This window comes from Vidua macroura, chromosome 2 (assembly GCF_024509145.1).
Source record: "Vidua macroura isolate BioBank_ID:100142 chromosome 2, ASM2450914v1, whole genome shotgun sequence".
Taxonomy (NCBI): Eukaryota; Metazoa; Chordata; class Aves; order Passeriformes; family Viduidae; genus Vidua; species Vidua macroura.
Window position 1 is genome coordinate 102,537,188 of NC_071572.1, and position 17,393 is coordinate 102,554,580.

At 36.4% G+C, this 17,393-nt stretch overlaps 1 protein-coding gene across 6 annotated transcripts in view; it reads right to left on the bottom strand.

The window, feature by feature from the left end:
* Positions 1–476: 476 nt before the first annotated feature.
* NAA16 (N-alpha-acetyltransferase 16, NatA auxiliary subunit) overlaps positions 477–17,393 on the bottom strand; it is a 63,338-nt gene continuing 46,421 nt past the window's right edge. For 2 of the 6 annotated variants that reach the window (XM_054002368.1, XM_054002393.1), the window contains 11 exons: positions 12,747–12,819; positions 12,338–12,507; positions 11,819–11,971; positions 9,821–9,949; positions 9,125–9,338; positions 7,195–7,388; positions 6,359–6,467; positions 5,762–5,860; positions 5,046–5,189; positions 2,527–2,624; positions 477–2,266 (listed from right to left, as the gene is read on the bottom strand). In XM_054002368.1, coding sequence (XP_053858343.1) covers positions 2,066–2,266; positions 2,527–2,624; positions 5,046–5,189; positions 5,762–5,860; positions 6,359–6,467; positions 7,195–7,388; positions 9,125–9,338; positions 9,821–9,949; positions 11,819–11,971; positions 12,338–12,507; positions 12,747–12,819 — 1,584 coding nt within the window. In that variant the 3' untranslated portion in view covers positions 477–2,065. The other 4 variants (XM_054002374.1, XR_008441092.1, XM_054002385.1 and 1 more) reach the window with 4 other exon arrangements.

Here is a 17,393-nt window from a genome sequence, read left to right on the forward strand (position 1 = left end):
TTGTTCCACAGCAAACGGCACATGGTGAATACTTAAGACAAAACTACATCACCACTTCTCAGGGTAGTGCATTACTATCACAGAATCACAGAATGGTTTGGGTTGGAAGGGACCTTAAACACTGTCTGGTTCCAACCCCCCTATCACAGGCAGGGACACCTTCTCTTAGACCAGGTTGCTCAGAACTCCATCCAACCTGGCCTGGAACACTGCCAGGGATGGGGCATCCACAGCTTCTCCGAACAACCTGTGCAAGTGTCTCACCACCCTCACAGGAAAGAATTTCTCCCTGTTACCTGATCTAAACCTACCTGACTGCAGTCTGAAGCCATTACTATTTATAGATACACATCCCAATCTGCTAAATAGTAATTTTTTTCTTAACTACTTACAGAGTTAAAGTTAAACCAGCAAATGTAGCAACTCAATAGAAAAAAATTATGTCCATAAATATGTAAAAATTCCAAACCAAAGGCAAATGTGTACAAAATAATTTATTACAGCATAACATATGTTGGCAATATTTTACAGTGAATTTTCCATTCAACAATTTTAAAATCTAAACAGATGACACACAAAGGAGAATTTTAATTAGAACAGTTTATTTGTCTTAATAAAATCCCCTCTTCATGAACTGGTATTTGCCTTTGAGGGGCTAGTTAATATTACTGAAATTATTTACATTGCAGTGAAATAAAAACAAACCGAGATTGAATAATTCCATTACAGTTTCCAGAAATTTTCTGTACAAGCCACAGTATAATTACGTTTTGATAGCAGTTCATATAGAATGTAAAGCTGTCATGTGATACGTAGCCATTTTGTCTAGCAATGCTATGTTTTAAATAGGTATATTAGATTTAAACTTCCATTTTGATGTGTTGTATATTTAATAGTTAATGCACCAGAATACAAAGTAAGAAAAAGGTTCATTATGATTTGTAGTCAGCCTCTTTGTGCTCCCTTAAACAGTTTTAAAATGTAAAACATATTTCTCTGTTTTGCCTTGCAGCACCTACAGCAATAGCATTTAGGCAGGAGAAATTCTGGAGTATTGGCCATGATACTTAAGTAGACAACTAAGACTTTTAATGGAGGTAATACAGCACACCCACCAGTGAGTTTTTATGATGCAGAGAAAAACTGTATTCTCCTTTACTGTACCTTCTGCGCAAAATTGGAGCAGCTTTTTTCATCATAAGTGCCAACAGGTGAACAGAGGGGGAGAAACCAAAAGGAAGAAGAGGAAAAGGGGAGATGGAACAAAGGACAAACAACAGTATTCAAAGTCATTGTCTTCTCAGGGAATTACTTCAGGATATTAAAACTTTAAAATGTTAAACTGACTATAAAATTAAGGAAACAACAGCTATGGAACACAAGGTAGAGGGAATAGTTTTCAAAAAGCCTTAGATATTTGTTGGTTTAGGTTTTTTTTACACAAACCTAATCTTCGTATCTGTCAACACTGGTTCCATATAAGACACACACCTGATAAAAACATGCAACCCCCCCCCAATGCTTTCATTGTTCCTGTGCTTCAAAAGAAACCAAACTGACCAAAGATTAAAAAAGAAATCCAACCAAAACAACCCAGAAAAAAAAACCCTAAAGAACAGTAAAGACAAAGAGGGCAATTCAAGCAGCACTTCAGTCTTAATCTGCCAAAAACTCTCAAATGATAATTTATTAACAAGATATGTTCACATATATCTGCATATGTAACAACACTTAAGTGAAAGCAGTCTTTAATATCCATATTATTGTGAGGGAGGGCTGATGAATTATTAAAAGACTTAAACCTGTACAAGTATAAACATGAAAAATGCTGATTAAAGATGTTTACATAAATATTGGCAGTTTTCATTGGGAGGAAAAAAAATCCTAATAGCATACTCCATTTAACTATCCAAATATTTTGTTTTAGATACCTGTTAAAGATATTAAAATACAACCTGGAAAAGTAACCCTGATCTGTATCCAGCCAGCATGTAATGAGAGTCAGAGTTTCATATACATGTGTGTATGTAGGTATACACACACACAGGGGCTTGCACACACTACTTCAGATTTCATTGGACAGCAAATCATGGTTAATGGCCGTGTGATTCACAGATGCAATGCTGCTGTTGTCTTCATTTGTGGCAGGCATGAAGGCAGACGTAAAAGGAAACAGTTTATGACATGCTGCTTGATATTCTTCACATTGAGCATGGCAGCTTCCAAAACTGCCATCAAGCAACGCCTCAAAAACCTTTGTTAATGTCTAAAGAAACAAAAGCATCAGTTAATAAATGCAATTCACAACTGTTTTGTTTTTAAGGGCACATACTGTTAAACAATACTAGTCTCAGCAAACAGGTTTCTCTGTTGGTATTTACGCATCTTTTACTCACAGGAAAAATTTGAAACCTTGTTCTTTCAAGTAATCATTTATCATGGTAAATGAAGCATGCACATTATCCTGCATTAAGTTATACACTATTCAAGATCCCACAAGATGGCTTTACATACTGTATCTTTTACCTTCACATTTTTGTCTCTCATGTTTTTATCCAATCTAGTTGCAACAGCAATTGCTTTTTCTTGTCTTGATTTGTCCAGGAAATACATCATCTTTGCACCTTATCACAAGACAAAACCCACAATGTTTAGTTTTCCTAAATGCCATACCACATATACAGACACAGAACCTGAAAACTTACACATGAACGTGAATTAGACTTCTTACAAGTTTTAATAAACTATATCTTCCTCTCTGATTTGTAACTGGAAACTAATGGAATTAAAGCCATTTTGAAATTTATTAGAAGCGTAAGGATTGAATAATACAGGAGACCTGTTCCTGCAAAAGTTACATGTCTCACTTGACTGACAGGTCTTCAGTAGAGAAAAAAAATCACGGAGTACATTGATGACAAGCCCTTCAAATCAGCAGGCTAAATGAAATCCATCCAACAAATGCAGGAGCAAGTAATTCTCAGAGACACACTGAATTCTCTCTAGAAGTACTGGAGCTAAGTGAACAACAGTTACTAAACAACTGTGGAACTTGGACCAGTAAAAGTTCAGGCCAGTCCACATGGCAGAATACAGGGCCATGGCTGCTCACCTGGAGCTAAGGACACAGCTCAAGTACAAGGAAAGTACAGCACAAGTTTGGTGCTTTGCCTGGACCAGACTACATTGGTGGAAAGGAAAACACTGCATCATGGAACTACACAGCTTCTCAGACCACAAACAGCTCACCAAAACCAGTCTGGGCATCTCTGCAAAATTCTGCTCCTTGTAGCTGCCTTAATCGAAAATCTCATCTTAATGAATGTGCTGGCAATTCATGCACTTTACCCAAGTATGAAGTCCAAGCCCATTCCACTATGTAATCTACTGCAAAAACCAAAAAGCCTAATCATTTTACTGGAAAAGTTAAAACTCCACATTCTGAATGTTTTGACTGTCTTTTGGTTTTGCTCAACTCATTTCCCCAGTTATCAGTTTTCCCAATTAAATAAAGTTTCCTAGTTCTTACTGCTTTTTATAGGTTTAAGGAAATAAATTGCTAGACTCAATGCAGAGCCATTATTGGTCAAAACACTTATATTAGCCTAGTCACCCTTGCTTAAAGTTAGGGAGGCTATGGTATAGAAATTGGAAAAAGGTTAGAAGTCTGCTTACACTTCTTAATAGTAATTTTAAGCTGAGAAAGCACTCGTTTGTGCTGTCAGGGTTTAGGTCTTCAGATCTTCACATCTGCAAACTTTAATTATAAAGATAACTGTTCAAGAAACTCAAAAATTGTACAGTAGGTAAGTCAAGTGCCTCAAACCTGTTCCAGCATAAACAGAAGACTGACACACAGCTGAAGTCCTAAAGCTACCAAAAACCTACCCAGTGACTGTAGTGTTTTCCATAACACTGGAGGATCAGAAAATAAGACCTGTAAGCAGCCAGTGAGATGCTCAACAGTATCAAGAGGGGAAGAACACATCTCTAAGAATTAGGAGCAATTGACTGCTGAGATATTTGTACTTGACTTCCCAAATCTTGAGCCTGCTTGCAGGAAAGGGGTACAAGTATTTCTCTAAAAATGCTATCCTGAAACACAGATCTTATAAAAGCCAATGGAATTTTGTGGTATTCTACCTAACCTTCCTTTAGAGCAATGCTCTGAAACTACCTTCTTCCAGTTATTCTGAACAGATCCTGGGAAACTTTTAAAGACCAGGTGAAGTTAGCACTAAGTACTTGAAGTGCCTGATAAAACTACACTTACTTTTGTTTCTTAACTGCTGAAATGCATTGTTTTCTCTACCAGCTTATCAAGTCACATCAATATTCCAAAACTTTCTGTAATCATTCAATTTCAATTTCCTTTGACTTAGCTCCAGCAGCTACTTGTGGCTCTTCTATACAGTGTCTGAGTGTCAGATTTCAACATTTTCACTGCTGACCATGAAGCAGAAAAGCAAAGGCTGCATAACAAGTTCATCATGGTACTTTTATTGATGCTGTTGCTACATGATAAAGTTATGAGTAGGAACAGAGACATTCCAGCTGAAAAGAAAACAGGGAAAAGCACTTGCTAATGGAATGGGATTTTGTTTTATATTTTCTAATAATTAAAAAAAAAAAAAGCTGTAACAGGAAGGATGATAGTGCTTCAAAACTTGAGTATCTATAGTGGTTTGACTGCACTTTTTGAAGGTCAGGAGCAAATTTCTTATTCATCTAATAAAAAAGTGAAGTACATTTTAAAAAACAGTACAAGCAGACAGAAATGCCCCCCCCAACACCCTCCCCCCCCACATAAACATGCAATTTACATCTCATTAGAATTTATGGATGAATTCACAGAATGGTTTGGATTTGAAGGAATCTTAAAGATCATCTAGTTCCACATGCCCTGCCATTCCCAAGGCCACATTACAGTGGACCAGGATGCCCTAAGCCCCATTCAACCTGGACTTGCAGACTGCAGATAAAGATTCTGGATTTACCTCACTTAAATCATCTCCTTTTCAAGAGCATGAAAAAGTAAGACAAACCTGACAGTTGGTGCTGAATGGAGGTAGCATTGTGTTTGAGAAATTCTTCATTAAAACTCTCCAAGTTTTTATTAACAAAGATTTTCTGCATTTCTTGAGTTAGGACCTTGCTCACAATTTCTGGGAGGTTACTATGGTCAGACACTAGAAGATGGAAGGCAGGGGGAGAGAAGCAAAAAAAGCCATTTAAACAACTGCAGAAAACACTGAAACCACACACATCACTGCCGAAAGTCCCAGTTTTAAAATTTATGCACAGAAACACAAATCTCAATCAAAATATGTCAACACAAACATTGCTGGTGCATTTACAGAGGAAACATTCATAAAGGGTGCTCTGTCATGTAAACTTTCTATTACAAGTTCACCACGCAAATTGTTTCAGTCAGAATCATTCTCCTGAATCTGCCACTTATTTTCTTAAATCTTAAGGTTTTCCAGGATCCTTAGAACACTCACTTTTCTGGGAAATCTAGCTAAAATGACTTGCTGGGTCCACCTGGTGGATTCATGGAGGAAGGTATAATACATACACAGTACAATGGGGAGCACAGCCTATGTTTCCTTTGGTATTGCCATGAAAAAGACCCATTTGTTTTTATTTTTCTTTGTATCAGTTTGTATTTCAAGAGTATACAATACAAAAATATGTAATTATGTTCTTGCAAAATGTAACTTCTTGTATCTTTATAATTACATATTTCCTACACACATACCAGCTTTAGAGAATTTAATCAAGCACTCATGTAGCCATGGGTTATTCCTGTTGATAGCAAAAGCTCTTTTGACAGACTGTAACATTAACAGAAACTTTCCTGTGGGAAGGAGAAAAAAATATTAGGAAATCTAGATTAAGAATACAGAACATTTTCTCTTCATTATTAATTACTGCTTTCTTTAGTAAATCTAATACAAATACTAGAAACATCAGTTTCTATACAGAATTAGAAACAAAGCTTATTTTCCCATTTGAATTGCTTAATAAAACAGACGTTTTTGCTGCTCCAACTCTGGCAACACTGCACAGATGTTACCACCTATTTAGCTTTGGTCTCCTCTTGATAATTAAAGATCACACCACAAATACCATTCCACAGTATTTAAGAGTACATACCACAATGTAATCTGCTCTTAGGGCTTTTTTTGTTTAAGGGTGACTAAACAAAAATGTTATTTATTATTTTTGGATATGATGCACACCTCAGCTTCACTCAGGTAAGTATTCCAGATCATTTTTCACTACACTTGGATAACACAAGCTGAACTGAAAGACTAAAATTGTAGAGCAAAAAAAAAATTAAGCAGTACTTTACCTTTTCTAAAGTATATTTCAAATGCTAATAAGTGTGTTTCTATATCATCTCCAATAAGATTCTTAAGTGGTATAAGGAACTTAATGGCTTCTTCTAATGGATTTTCTACCTGTTTTAATAAAAGAACAGGTGAAAATTATGGCTTAAAATAAATGTCAAATAAAATCCACCAACAGTTTCTGTTATTCAAAGCATTTAAATAATCAGAGGTCAAAGGTGAACTGAAGCTAGCTTTCTGAATTAAACTACAACATAACATTTTTATTTAAACAGCAAGATTTTTTAAAGTGTTTATTCATCATTTCATGTTGACAAAGACAGCAGCATTGCTAACGCTGGCACTTCTTGTGCACTCAGTGCTGTAATTCAGCATTTAGGAAACTATTAAATACAGCCAGCTTAGACAACAAGCTTTAAGTTTACTGTGATAATGGAGGTAGTTCTTTGTGCATAGTGAAATACTGGCTCATGCCTTCAAACTTTGTAAATGGCAATAATTTCTGTTACTTTTCTCTCTATTCACTGTATGAAAAGCAGATTTCTTCAGGCAAAACACATCTTTTTGTTCAGTATCTATTTTAATGAAGTATGACCTAATGTTTGGGAAAAAAACTCTGAAATCTAAAGAAAGTAACAATATTAATGTAGAGCTTGGATTTATTGAGGAAAAATACTTCTCTTTAGTATAAAAAGAGGTGGACTACAAAAAAGTACCTCTGAATGCAAAAATGATTTTATAAAAACACCTGGATTCTTTTAGGAGAATCTGATAGCAAACCCCTATTATAGGTTTTTTATGATAATCAAGAGAGTTTAACAAGAAAGACCATGCTAACCCTTTCCAGTTTTTCAGGAACCAGCTCTTCCCTGGGTCCACTAGTTTCCTCCTCTTCTTCATCTCTCTTTTTCTTTTGATTTTTTTGCTGTCGTTCTCTTTCTGCATGCCTTCTTTCTTCTTCAAGTTTTGCTTTCTTCTGTGCTCTTCTTTGCTTACTGAGCATTTTCTTCAATTCTTTGGCTGAGAGATTTTCTACAGGTTAAAGTAACAGACAGCATAAACTATTTAACTCAAAAATCTTGTTTCTTTCAAACAACTCAGGTCATTATGCTTCTCCCCATCTCAATATGGCAAACTTGTAAGTGATTTCCATAACTACCAACACTCACCAGGAGTATCACCACTCCACAAGTCAACACTGCTGCTGGATTACTATTTACAGCCTAAGAACACTTGATCTTGCATATTTTCTCTTACATGGCTGTTACAGAAACCTCAGTGATTTCAAAGGTTAGCTACATAAAATTGTTACATCAGTCATAGGTTTTACCTTAGAAAATGAGCAATGGTAATACTAAGCTCTCATGTTGACTGTAGGCTCAGCTTGCTTCTAATGCCATCTAGAAATCCAGATGGATTTACACTCCATCTGAAAACATGCTAAACTTGCTATTTTTCATTAGTGTCTGACTAATATACAGCCATGATAACTGCACTGATTTCATGCAAATGCCATGGGATAACTAAATGGAAATTATCAGTTTAGCCAGAATAACACTGCAGCTTCCAGTCTGTTTACTGTGGTTCACTGAGAACAGGATTTTTACTAAATGTGGCAAGGCACAGAAAAATGGGCTCCCAAGGGACTTTGTGGCTATGGCAGCATGACCTCCCTGCTTGGGTCATCCCTATTCTGATGCAGAGAAGCAAGTGTTCTTTTTACCCCATCCACACAGTGCTGCCTTCTCCCACAGATAAACCTACTGGATCCCAATGAGCAGCAGGCGTGACTTCTTAGACACCACCCACCTTTATGATACATTGCTATTCTCTGTGATAGATCCTCTGCCACAAACTAATATTATATACAGAAACAAATTAGAGTTGGAGAGAAAAAAGGTGCAAGTTCAGCTATTCAAACATGCCTCTTCATTATTTATAGGCAGGTACAGAAAAACTTATTCACCTCAGAATAAAGGTAAGATTTTATTTGCAATATTAAGTGGCATTTTTAGTTTAGCTTCCCTTTTACCCCATGTCAAATATTTTTCCCTTTGCAAAAAGCCAGAAATTAATTTCACTGCTTTAGTCAACAGCCACTGCAATGCTGACAGTAACTGCAATTCCACTAAAGGAGAAGCAGCTATTTATCCTAAAATTAAAAAAAAAAAAAATTAATAATCTGCCATTGAATCCTCAGATTTCCGAACTACACCCCACTGGATTCCTAAGAATGTATATTGTCCATTTAATACTAGTTTTAAATAATGTTCTAAATGTATTAATATTGCTAACACATTTATCCATTTATTCTTTGATCCTTTTTGGTATTTTGGCTTTTTAGGTTGTGTGAAAAGTGGTAAAACTTCATGCAGTAGTAACTAGTATTGCAATGTAATGAATTAAATACACGAGATCAAAATCAAATTCATGTAATTCAGACTACTTTTCCACAAAATCTATCAATTGCTTCATAATTCATTAGCTAATATTTATCTAATGGCTGAACTGAATCTTATTTTAATGTTCTGAAATGTCACTCCTCCCCAAGTACTCCAGAACTATAGCTAGATTTATTCATGTTCCAGTTCTACAAAGTAATGGGATGTGAACAGAGCAAACTGTAGCCTGTAACCGATGATCTCTTTTCAGTTATTGCAACAGAAAAGAGGAAAAACTTCTGTTCTATTTACTCTGTAACACGTAACTTACTTAGCTTAAGCTTTTACATGTGTCAGACATATGAGCCTTCATTAAAGAGTAGATACCTGAATTCACTTCTTGCTCTTTGCTTTCATTGGTAAGAGGATTATCATGGAGCTTCAAGTAAATTTCAATTGCTGATCGAGCAGCCTTGAAGTAGAAGGCATGTTTCCTGAGCACATCTTCTAATCTCAGAAGGTCTACATAGGCACGGAGTGTCATCTTTCTCATGCAGTACGTGTGGAAGTCAAATTGATCATCTGTTATCTCAAAAAAATGCTTAAAAAAAAAAACCACACTCATTTACTCATCCTTTACTTACTCTTCTTTTTATTAGATAGAGGTGAATAAAGTTACAATTGATATTATTTACAGACAATGTTTAACAGGTATAGACATATTCCTTATAATACTGACTGTTCAAGAAAAGCTATTGGTCGGGAAAAATCTCAGTTAACAAAGGTTATAATGTGATTATTCAAAGACTAAAGTCAGCATAAAGTTAATGCAGGAATAGCTGCATAGAAGATATGGTTTTTTATACTGAAACCTTTTCACTTCAGTAATAGTCTTTCATATAATAGCTAGAGAAGACATCTGTTACAAAAAATCATCAAGTATTAACCTGTTGTTAAAAGTCATTATACTAGAAGTTTTATATGCTTCTAGCATACAAAACTGTGCTGATTACATCAACAAATATCTTCATTTGCTTATGAGAAATAGTGGGGAAGCAGTGGGTGGTGTTTGCACCTACTTACCCTTTCTACTTCATGACATTTTTTCAAGGCGTCACCGTACTTCCCTAGCCTTTGATAAGCCGCGGCACATTCCGTCTGGAACCACATACACTGCATCTCGTTAAGGTTCTCCATCGCAGAAGTTCCTTCCTGAAATAAGAGTCATCATCAGGTTTTGCTGTTGTAATTTTCCAGCTACGTCTTTCCACTGTGGCTGCTTTCAGGATGTTAGGAGCAAACGATCAATCCTTCAACGTACTTGGAATACAACAGGAAATGAACACCCAGTGACTCGTGATATGCTATGCTCCCCCAGATAGAAAGTAATAGATTGAAATTATTAAAAAAAACCCAATTATTTGAAGATTAATGTCTCAACAGGTTTTTAAGATTAACTCATGCTTGTACACACAGTCTCACTTCTACAATTTGGGGGCACAAAACATTATTTAAAAATATTCCTTGAGTTCAGCAAACAATTTTAGCTGTTTTTTCCTCATCAAGTAAGTGGCATCCACCAGTCTAAAAATCCACCAATATATTCACTGCTTTATCACACAGTATGAGCAATGACATATTTCTTAGAACTTGTTTGTCTAAATAAGTAAAGTTAGATTTATACATGATATTTTGACAAGAAAAAAAATCCTAGGATTGAGTCTTTGTAATAGTTGTAATGCTCTAGACTAAGTGAACTGGAAAACATCCCATATATCATTAATATTAGCCATTAGGTTTTCAGAAGAGTCTTTATAGCAGATAAAAGACCCAGTTACATTCAACATTTACTGTTACTGAGGATGATATACTGTCTTTCCAGATGTCTATGATAAAATTCTGTTTCTTACTTTAACACTTCTGACATACAAACATGATGAGTTTTAGTAATCAAATTTTCAATCATTCCTAGAAATACCTAGCAAGCTTGAATCCAATTTTAAGTGTTACCACATCTAGAATTTAGAATAATAAAGGAACCTAATTTATCCCAGGATATCCCACAAAGTAGTCGTCATGTTTAGTTCCATAAATTATATGAAAATCTGGTATTTATGAATCCAAATTTTGTCCAATGTAAAAAAAACCAGAATTTAAAGTGCTTATCCTATCTTTTAGGGATAGACTCTGTTTTAACAATTTTTTTTTGTGCGTAATACTAGCTTAAAGGAATGAAATGTTCAAGTATAAACTAATTTATGTTAATACTAAATCATAATGAGTATAGTACACACTCCCATGCAGCTAGATCAGATGGTACCAAAGGGGAAACAACAAGGTATCCATCAGATGCATTTCAAAAGTGGTATTTTGAAGTATGGCAATAAAAAATACTCCTGGACAACTACCCTCAAACAATCATTTTTTCCAGTATTTAGTGGGTCTAGACACCTGGAGTACTGCATCTGTCTCTGGGGCCCCCAGCACAAGAGGGTCATGGGCCAGTCAAAACAGATTCAGAGAAAGGCCATGACAAATCAAAAGGCTGGAACCTATCCTGTGACAAAAGACAGAGAGTTGATGTTCACCCTGGAGAAGACCTCACAGCAGCCTGCCAGTATATGAAGGAAGTTCATAAGACGGAAAGGAAGAGACTTTTCACCAGGATCAGTAGCAACATCAACAGGAGCAAAAGATTTGAACTAAAAGAGGGCAGCTTTAAACTGGATGCAAGGAAAAAAATCTTTACTGTGAGCATGTGGCAATTCACTGGATTGTAGTTGCCCCGGAAAGCTGTGGATGCCCTGTCCCTGCAAGTGTTCAAGACTGGGATGGATGCAGCTTTGAGCAACCTGAGACAGCCAAAGATGTCCATACCCATGGCAGTGGCACTGGATTATTCCATCTTTAAAAGGCCCTTTCCAATACAAACCATTCTATGATTCTGTGTAATTCCTTACCATCTGGCATAGGAGCATTATAATAAAAATGGATATCAATAAAAGGTATTTGATCAAAAGTTATGAGTGAAAAACCACCAGAGGCAAGCAAAACACCTCTTAATCAAAGCAATACACTTGCCCGTGTGAATTTAGAGCACATCTCCTCTGCATCCTTCACCATATTTGCTCGCAGCATGTATTTAGCACATTTAGAATTGATAAATCTGTCTGCAGTATCCAAAGACTGTGCTTCATCCATCCATTTGGCAGCTTCCTTGATGTTACCTACATGCTGTTAGGGAGAAATGAAATAGTTAACTTTCAGTAGAGGCCTGCTATAGACCATCTCCTGAATCTGTATTTGTTATTGGTATTTCTCCATCAGAACCAAAAGCCAGTGTTATTCTCACTCCTCCCACTCCCAGATTTTTTTTCAGAATTACAATTCGCTGTAATTTGTGACTGGCTTTGCAAAACCCAAACAAAGGGGTTTTCATTTCCTTCCTGACAAAACAGTGCCCAAAAAGAAACCCACATGAAAACTGATGCCCATAACAACTGCTAACTGAAAAACTACCCACACATTCACACCAGTCTGATGGGTTGATTTTTTTTTTTTACACACTAGGTACTCCACATGTCCAAATTCCCCTTTTACCTTGTAAATTTTTGCTTTTAAATAGAATAGCTCTATTAATGTTGGAGTGCTTGCAATTGCAGCATTAATGTAATCCAAGGCCAAAGAACACTGGCCAAGTTTGTCAAAGTGCTGTGCCAGGAAATACCGAACCCAAAGCAGTGTTGTTGGGGGCTCTTTCTCTCCATTTTCTGCAACAAAATGGGAAAGGTTACAATAACCAGTAAAGCTGAAGACTGCATTTGAAAAATGAACACAAAAACAAAGCTTGGAAAATTCAGCAAATATTTCTTGCAATGAATTTTTTTTACTAGAAAATATAGTAACTATTTTTTTGCAAAAAGTATCAGCACTTCAGAAAGTTCTTGACAACTCCCATGAACAGTATTAGCAGTTACAGGGTAATTAATGTAAGACCATAGAAACTTACCACATGTACTAAAAAGATCACAAGTTTTCAAAGAGGCTTCATAACCAGTAACAAGTTCCTGGATTGTAGAAACCTAGATATAAAAAACAGTATATGCTTAAGTTTTGCTTTACTATCATTTTAACAGAAACGAATACACTGAAAAGAATACTTGAGCAAATTAGAGAAACTATACAAAAATAACTACTTCATTTGGAAAAAAAATGGATATATCTTCACATAGTTTACTTCACCTTTTGCAGGTATTTTGATCACCCATTTTAACTAGTGATGCAGCCAGGAAACGGGTTGATCTCAGGCAGCAGAAAGTATTCAAGTGCATATGATTAGTATCTTATGTAAAAATTCCAAAATGTAACTTAATTTATGCTATTCATTTTTAAGCATTGAAACTGAGCCAATTAAAAGAAAGGTGCTTTGAAAAAGACCAAGCATGAACTTCCCATAACAATGACGAAACAGACACTTCTGTGTTTTTTTGGCAGGTTGATCTATACTATTAATGATTTTGGTTTTGTTTGAAAGGTATTTTTGCCTACAATGCAGGTTCCATCTTTTGACAAAAATCTATACACTGACTGACTGAAGGACAATACTTCCTAAAATCAGACCTTGTCAACAATATTGGTTTTCATTCCTAGGTTTAAGACTCAAAACTCATTCAAGCAGTTTTTAACTCACACCATACAGGTCTGACATTCACAGTAAGTACAAATGTTAGGATCTGTGCATTTCATGACAACTATTCCAATTCCAGGTCCATGGCTCAAAAATGCCACTTAGTATTTCTGAACACTTCATGAAGTGCTCAACCTGTTCTGTAGCTGCATTCAAAATATATCTACCATATCCAGCAAGTAACCAATAAGTCTCTTTAGGGAACAAGAACAATATTACAGTAAAAATATGATCTATGTATATACGCCCAAAACACAGAAGGGACTTAAAACATAAGACCTGACAGTAAGCACAGCAGGATAATAGCTACATTCACCATCAGGTGAAATCTCAGGATGGTAAAAACCTAAAACTTCAATGTTTAAAAGTAAGATGATCCTATATTTAACAAGCTGATTGCAAGAGTAAAATAGAATTGTAGGGAGACAGCAAAATTTTAAAAAGCCCAAATTGATAATGCATGCATTCACTTCAAGATACACTTTGGGAGAGAAGGGAGAAGAGAATAAAGCTTGTTCCAGAAGATCAAAATATACAGTTTCAAGGATACCACTTTATTTAACTTAATTCAGCACAACAGGCAAAAATGGTTTCAAAGAGAGCAGAGAAAGTGACATGCCCTAGTCTCACACAGCCACTGTAAATATCTCAAAAGTGTAATGAAATGTATAAACATGTACATTCTGGAAAGCTCTGGGCAATTCTCATAAGAAATTAGTTTCAGTAGCAAAATCTCAAAAAATATAATAAAATGTTACTGGACTCCAAAATAACTACAAAGCGATAAAGGAATGTGAAGAAGTCACAAGTAAGTGGATGACGGTAAACAAATGCATTTAGTTGTTCTCTGGCCTGCCTCAGACATCTGTTCACTGGAAGAAATCAACACCCTCAGAAAATATCTGAAGATTCTTTTCTCTAAAAAAAAGTTTAAAAGCAGAAATATCTGCTTCAGGTAGCAGGGTTGCAGTGTGTATATGTAATTGTGTGTTATTTCCTTGCTCATTTTCACTGCAATTTCCAAGTATTCCCAAAGTTATCCTCATCCGGCTGCCACTAACCTCATAATCAGTGAACTGTGCATAAAGGGAGAAAGACTGCTTCATTTCTTGAATAAGCACACCCCACCACCAAATTCTACATATAAATGTTTAAATTACTGCACACTAGGGAGTACAGCTTCATATCTGGACAAAGACCAAGCTACCACCAAAAAGAATGGCATCACTGTCCCTGAGCCACATGTGCCTGGTCCCTGCTTTGGCTGAGTGCTAGTGACTGTATCCAGGGTAACAAGTGATTTCCTCCCTGTTCCACCTCAGTGCAACAATGCCCAATTGCTCATTCCATCAGCAGTGGACAGACCTGGGACATCCTTACATGAGGTTCTTCAATCGGCTGACATTAACAGTGAAATAAAATACTCAGTCTTGAGGAGATGGAGAATACCAAGATGTGTTCTGTTGTAAAAGATGCCAAGTTCTTCCAAATTCAGAAGTCTGCAGTGGTTTTGGCTTTTGCAGCTCAAGAAAATACACTGTAATTGTCATTCTGGAAGCTACTATGAACAATACATTTGGAAACAAGTGTTCAGTGAAAGCAATAGCTAAGAAAATGCAAATGGAGTAGCTGGATTATTGCAGACATGCTCAATGAAAATGGCAGTATCTTTCTCCCTTATTTTTTATGTTTATGCTTCAGTCTCTTGCTAGTAATTTAGGAAAATAATTCCAGGTTGGTGTGTCACTTCAGGGAGCAAATGATCTGGAAATATGAACCATAACTTCCGTGTCCATATTAATTGCAAATTTAATTGCAAAATCTGTCTCTTGAATTTGCTATTATCTGTATTCTAGAGTTATCACTGCCATCTTAAAGGCAATAATATTTCACTATTTGTAAAAGCCACAGCATTCGTCATAATTTTGTAATTTCCAAAAATTGAGCAGAGGTATCTGGAAATACCATGATACTGATCACAAGCTAATTTCAAATAGAATTATTCTAGGAAACCAGTGTGTTTGTTCTCTTGCCATTGAGTTGAGAAACCTTAAGCTATCGCAAAAGTGTAGCTGAAATCTCTCATTTCATTACAAAAAGACTGAATTGATTCCTGGAGTCACCAGTTTCAGAAGCCTCTTAATCAAAAAGCTTCAAACCTTTTCATAGGTCACTATCTACACCTTCCATTCATTATGGAGAACAATGAGCTGAGCAGCAGGAATCCTAGGAGGAGGAAATGGGCTTTAGCCTTCTCGTTTGCACAAACAAGTGAAGTGCTCATTTTTCCTCCAATATCCTAAAGATTGAAATTGTACATGCTCACAAACCATTATATATTCTTGCTAACTAAACATCTTCCACACTTGGTGGAAGATCAGCCAAAGCCTCCACAAAGGAGGCAATGCTTCCATTCCTGTGCAGTTTATTTCCATTGGAAAGGACAATTTTGTAAGTAAACTTTGAGTAAACATCTTAAAATGAATAGTTGATAAATACAAACAGACTGCAATAAATATAATGCACATACACCTTAATTTATTTTAAAATTATAAGTAACAAGAATCCAATTGACTTAAATCCCAACTCTGAAATACCCTTTTCTGTGAGCACTAGTTTGTAATTACCTGATTACACCAAGATATGTTTTGTGTCCTCTTTTGTAAGGGACAGCCTAAGGGACTGTTTTCCAGGTAAATAGGTGATGACCAGAATTCTTGTACCATCTTTTGTAGCTATCACAGTGGCACCTATAGGCTAGTCATGAAATTAAAATCTGTGATGCCACATACCAAATAACTCCTGCTACAGAAATTTTTCTTTAGGCAAAAAGAGGCCTATCAAAGGTAAAAACAATAGGTAAGAACTACAGTAGCCTAAATTTTAGCTTGATTTTTTTTTTTCTGTATTCCATGTTATTACATGGAATTAAGTTGAATGAAATGACAAATGTGAGGTAAATACATAATGGAAGACAAACTCAACAGTCCACTACCACAAAGCAAGGATGCAAATTTTACAAGCAAAAGGCTTAAATTCTCTGGCTTATTTATGGAATCTAAAAAACTAGATTCCATATCCTATTAAAACTATAATAGACTTCTGTTTCAATGACAACCTTCCAAATACCAATACAGTATTTCCTTCAATGAAACAATTGCAAAAAGAGGAATTGAATTATTGTAACGTACTATGAAGCGGTTAGACTTAAGCTGTTTCAACAGTCATTTTTTAAAGACTTAAAAGACTTCAGCTTGTTAATTTATCAGTTACAAACACTTCATTTAAGTATTTTTGTTTTCAGTTGCTCCTTTTAGAATTCCGTAAGAAGTTACTAGCACTTCCAGCACAAACACAAGTCAAAAGCTACCATATAAAGGCAGTTTGGGAAGCAATCCATGTGTTGACATTTGGCACACGTTTGAATCTCCACCTTTTGATTTCCTGAGGATACATTTCATATGATCTGTTCTGCTCTCAAAGCCAAATGACCAAAAGGGAAACTTTGAATACTGGTACTGAGATGTACGCACAATAACCCCCTGCAACGTTTTAGGCTGGGGACGGTGTGGCTGGACAGTGCCCAGGCAGAAAGGGACCTGGGGGTGCTGGTCGACAGCCAGCTGAACATGAGCCAGCAGTGCTTGGTGGCCAAAAAGGCCAAAGGCATCCTGGCCTGCATCAGGAATAGTGTGGCCAGCAGGAGCAGGGAGGTCATCCTTCCCCTGTACTCGGCACTGGTGAGGCCGCACGTTGAGTGCCGTGTCCAGTTCTGGGCCCCTCAGTTTAGGAAGGACATTGAGACACTGGAGTGCGTCCAGAGGAGGCCAATGAGGCTGGTGAGGGGCTTGGAACACAAGCCCTATGAGGAATGACTGAGGGAGCTGGGGTTGTTTAGCCTGGAGAAAGGAGACTCAGAGGTGACCTCATCACTCTCTACAACTTCCTGAAAGGTGGCTGAAGTCAGGT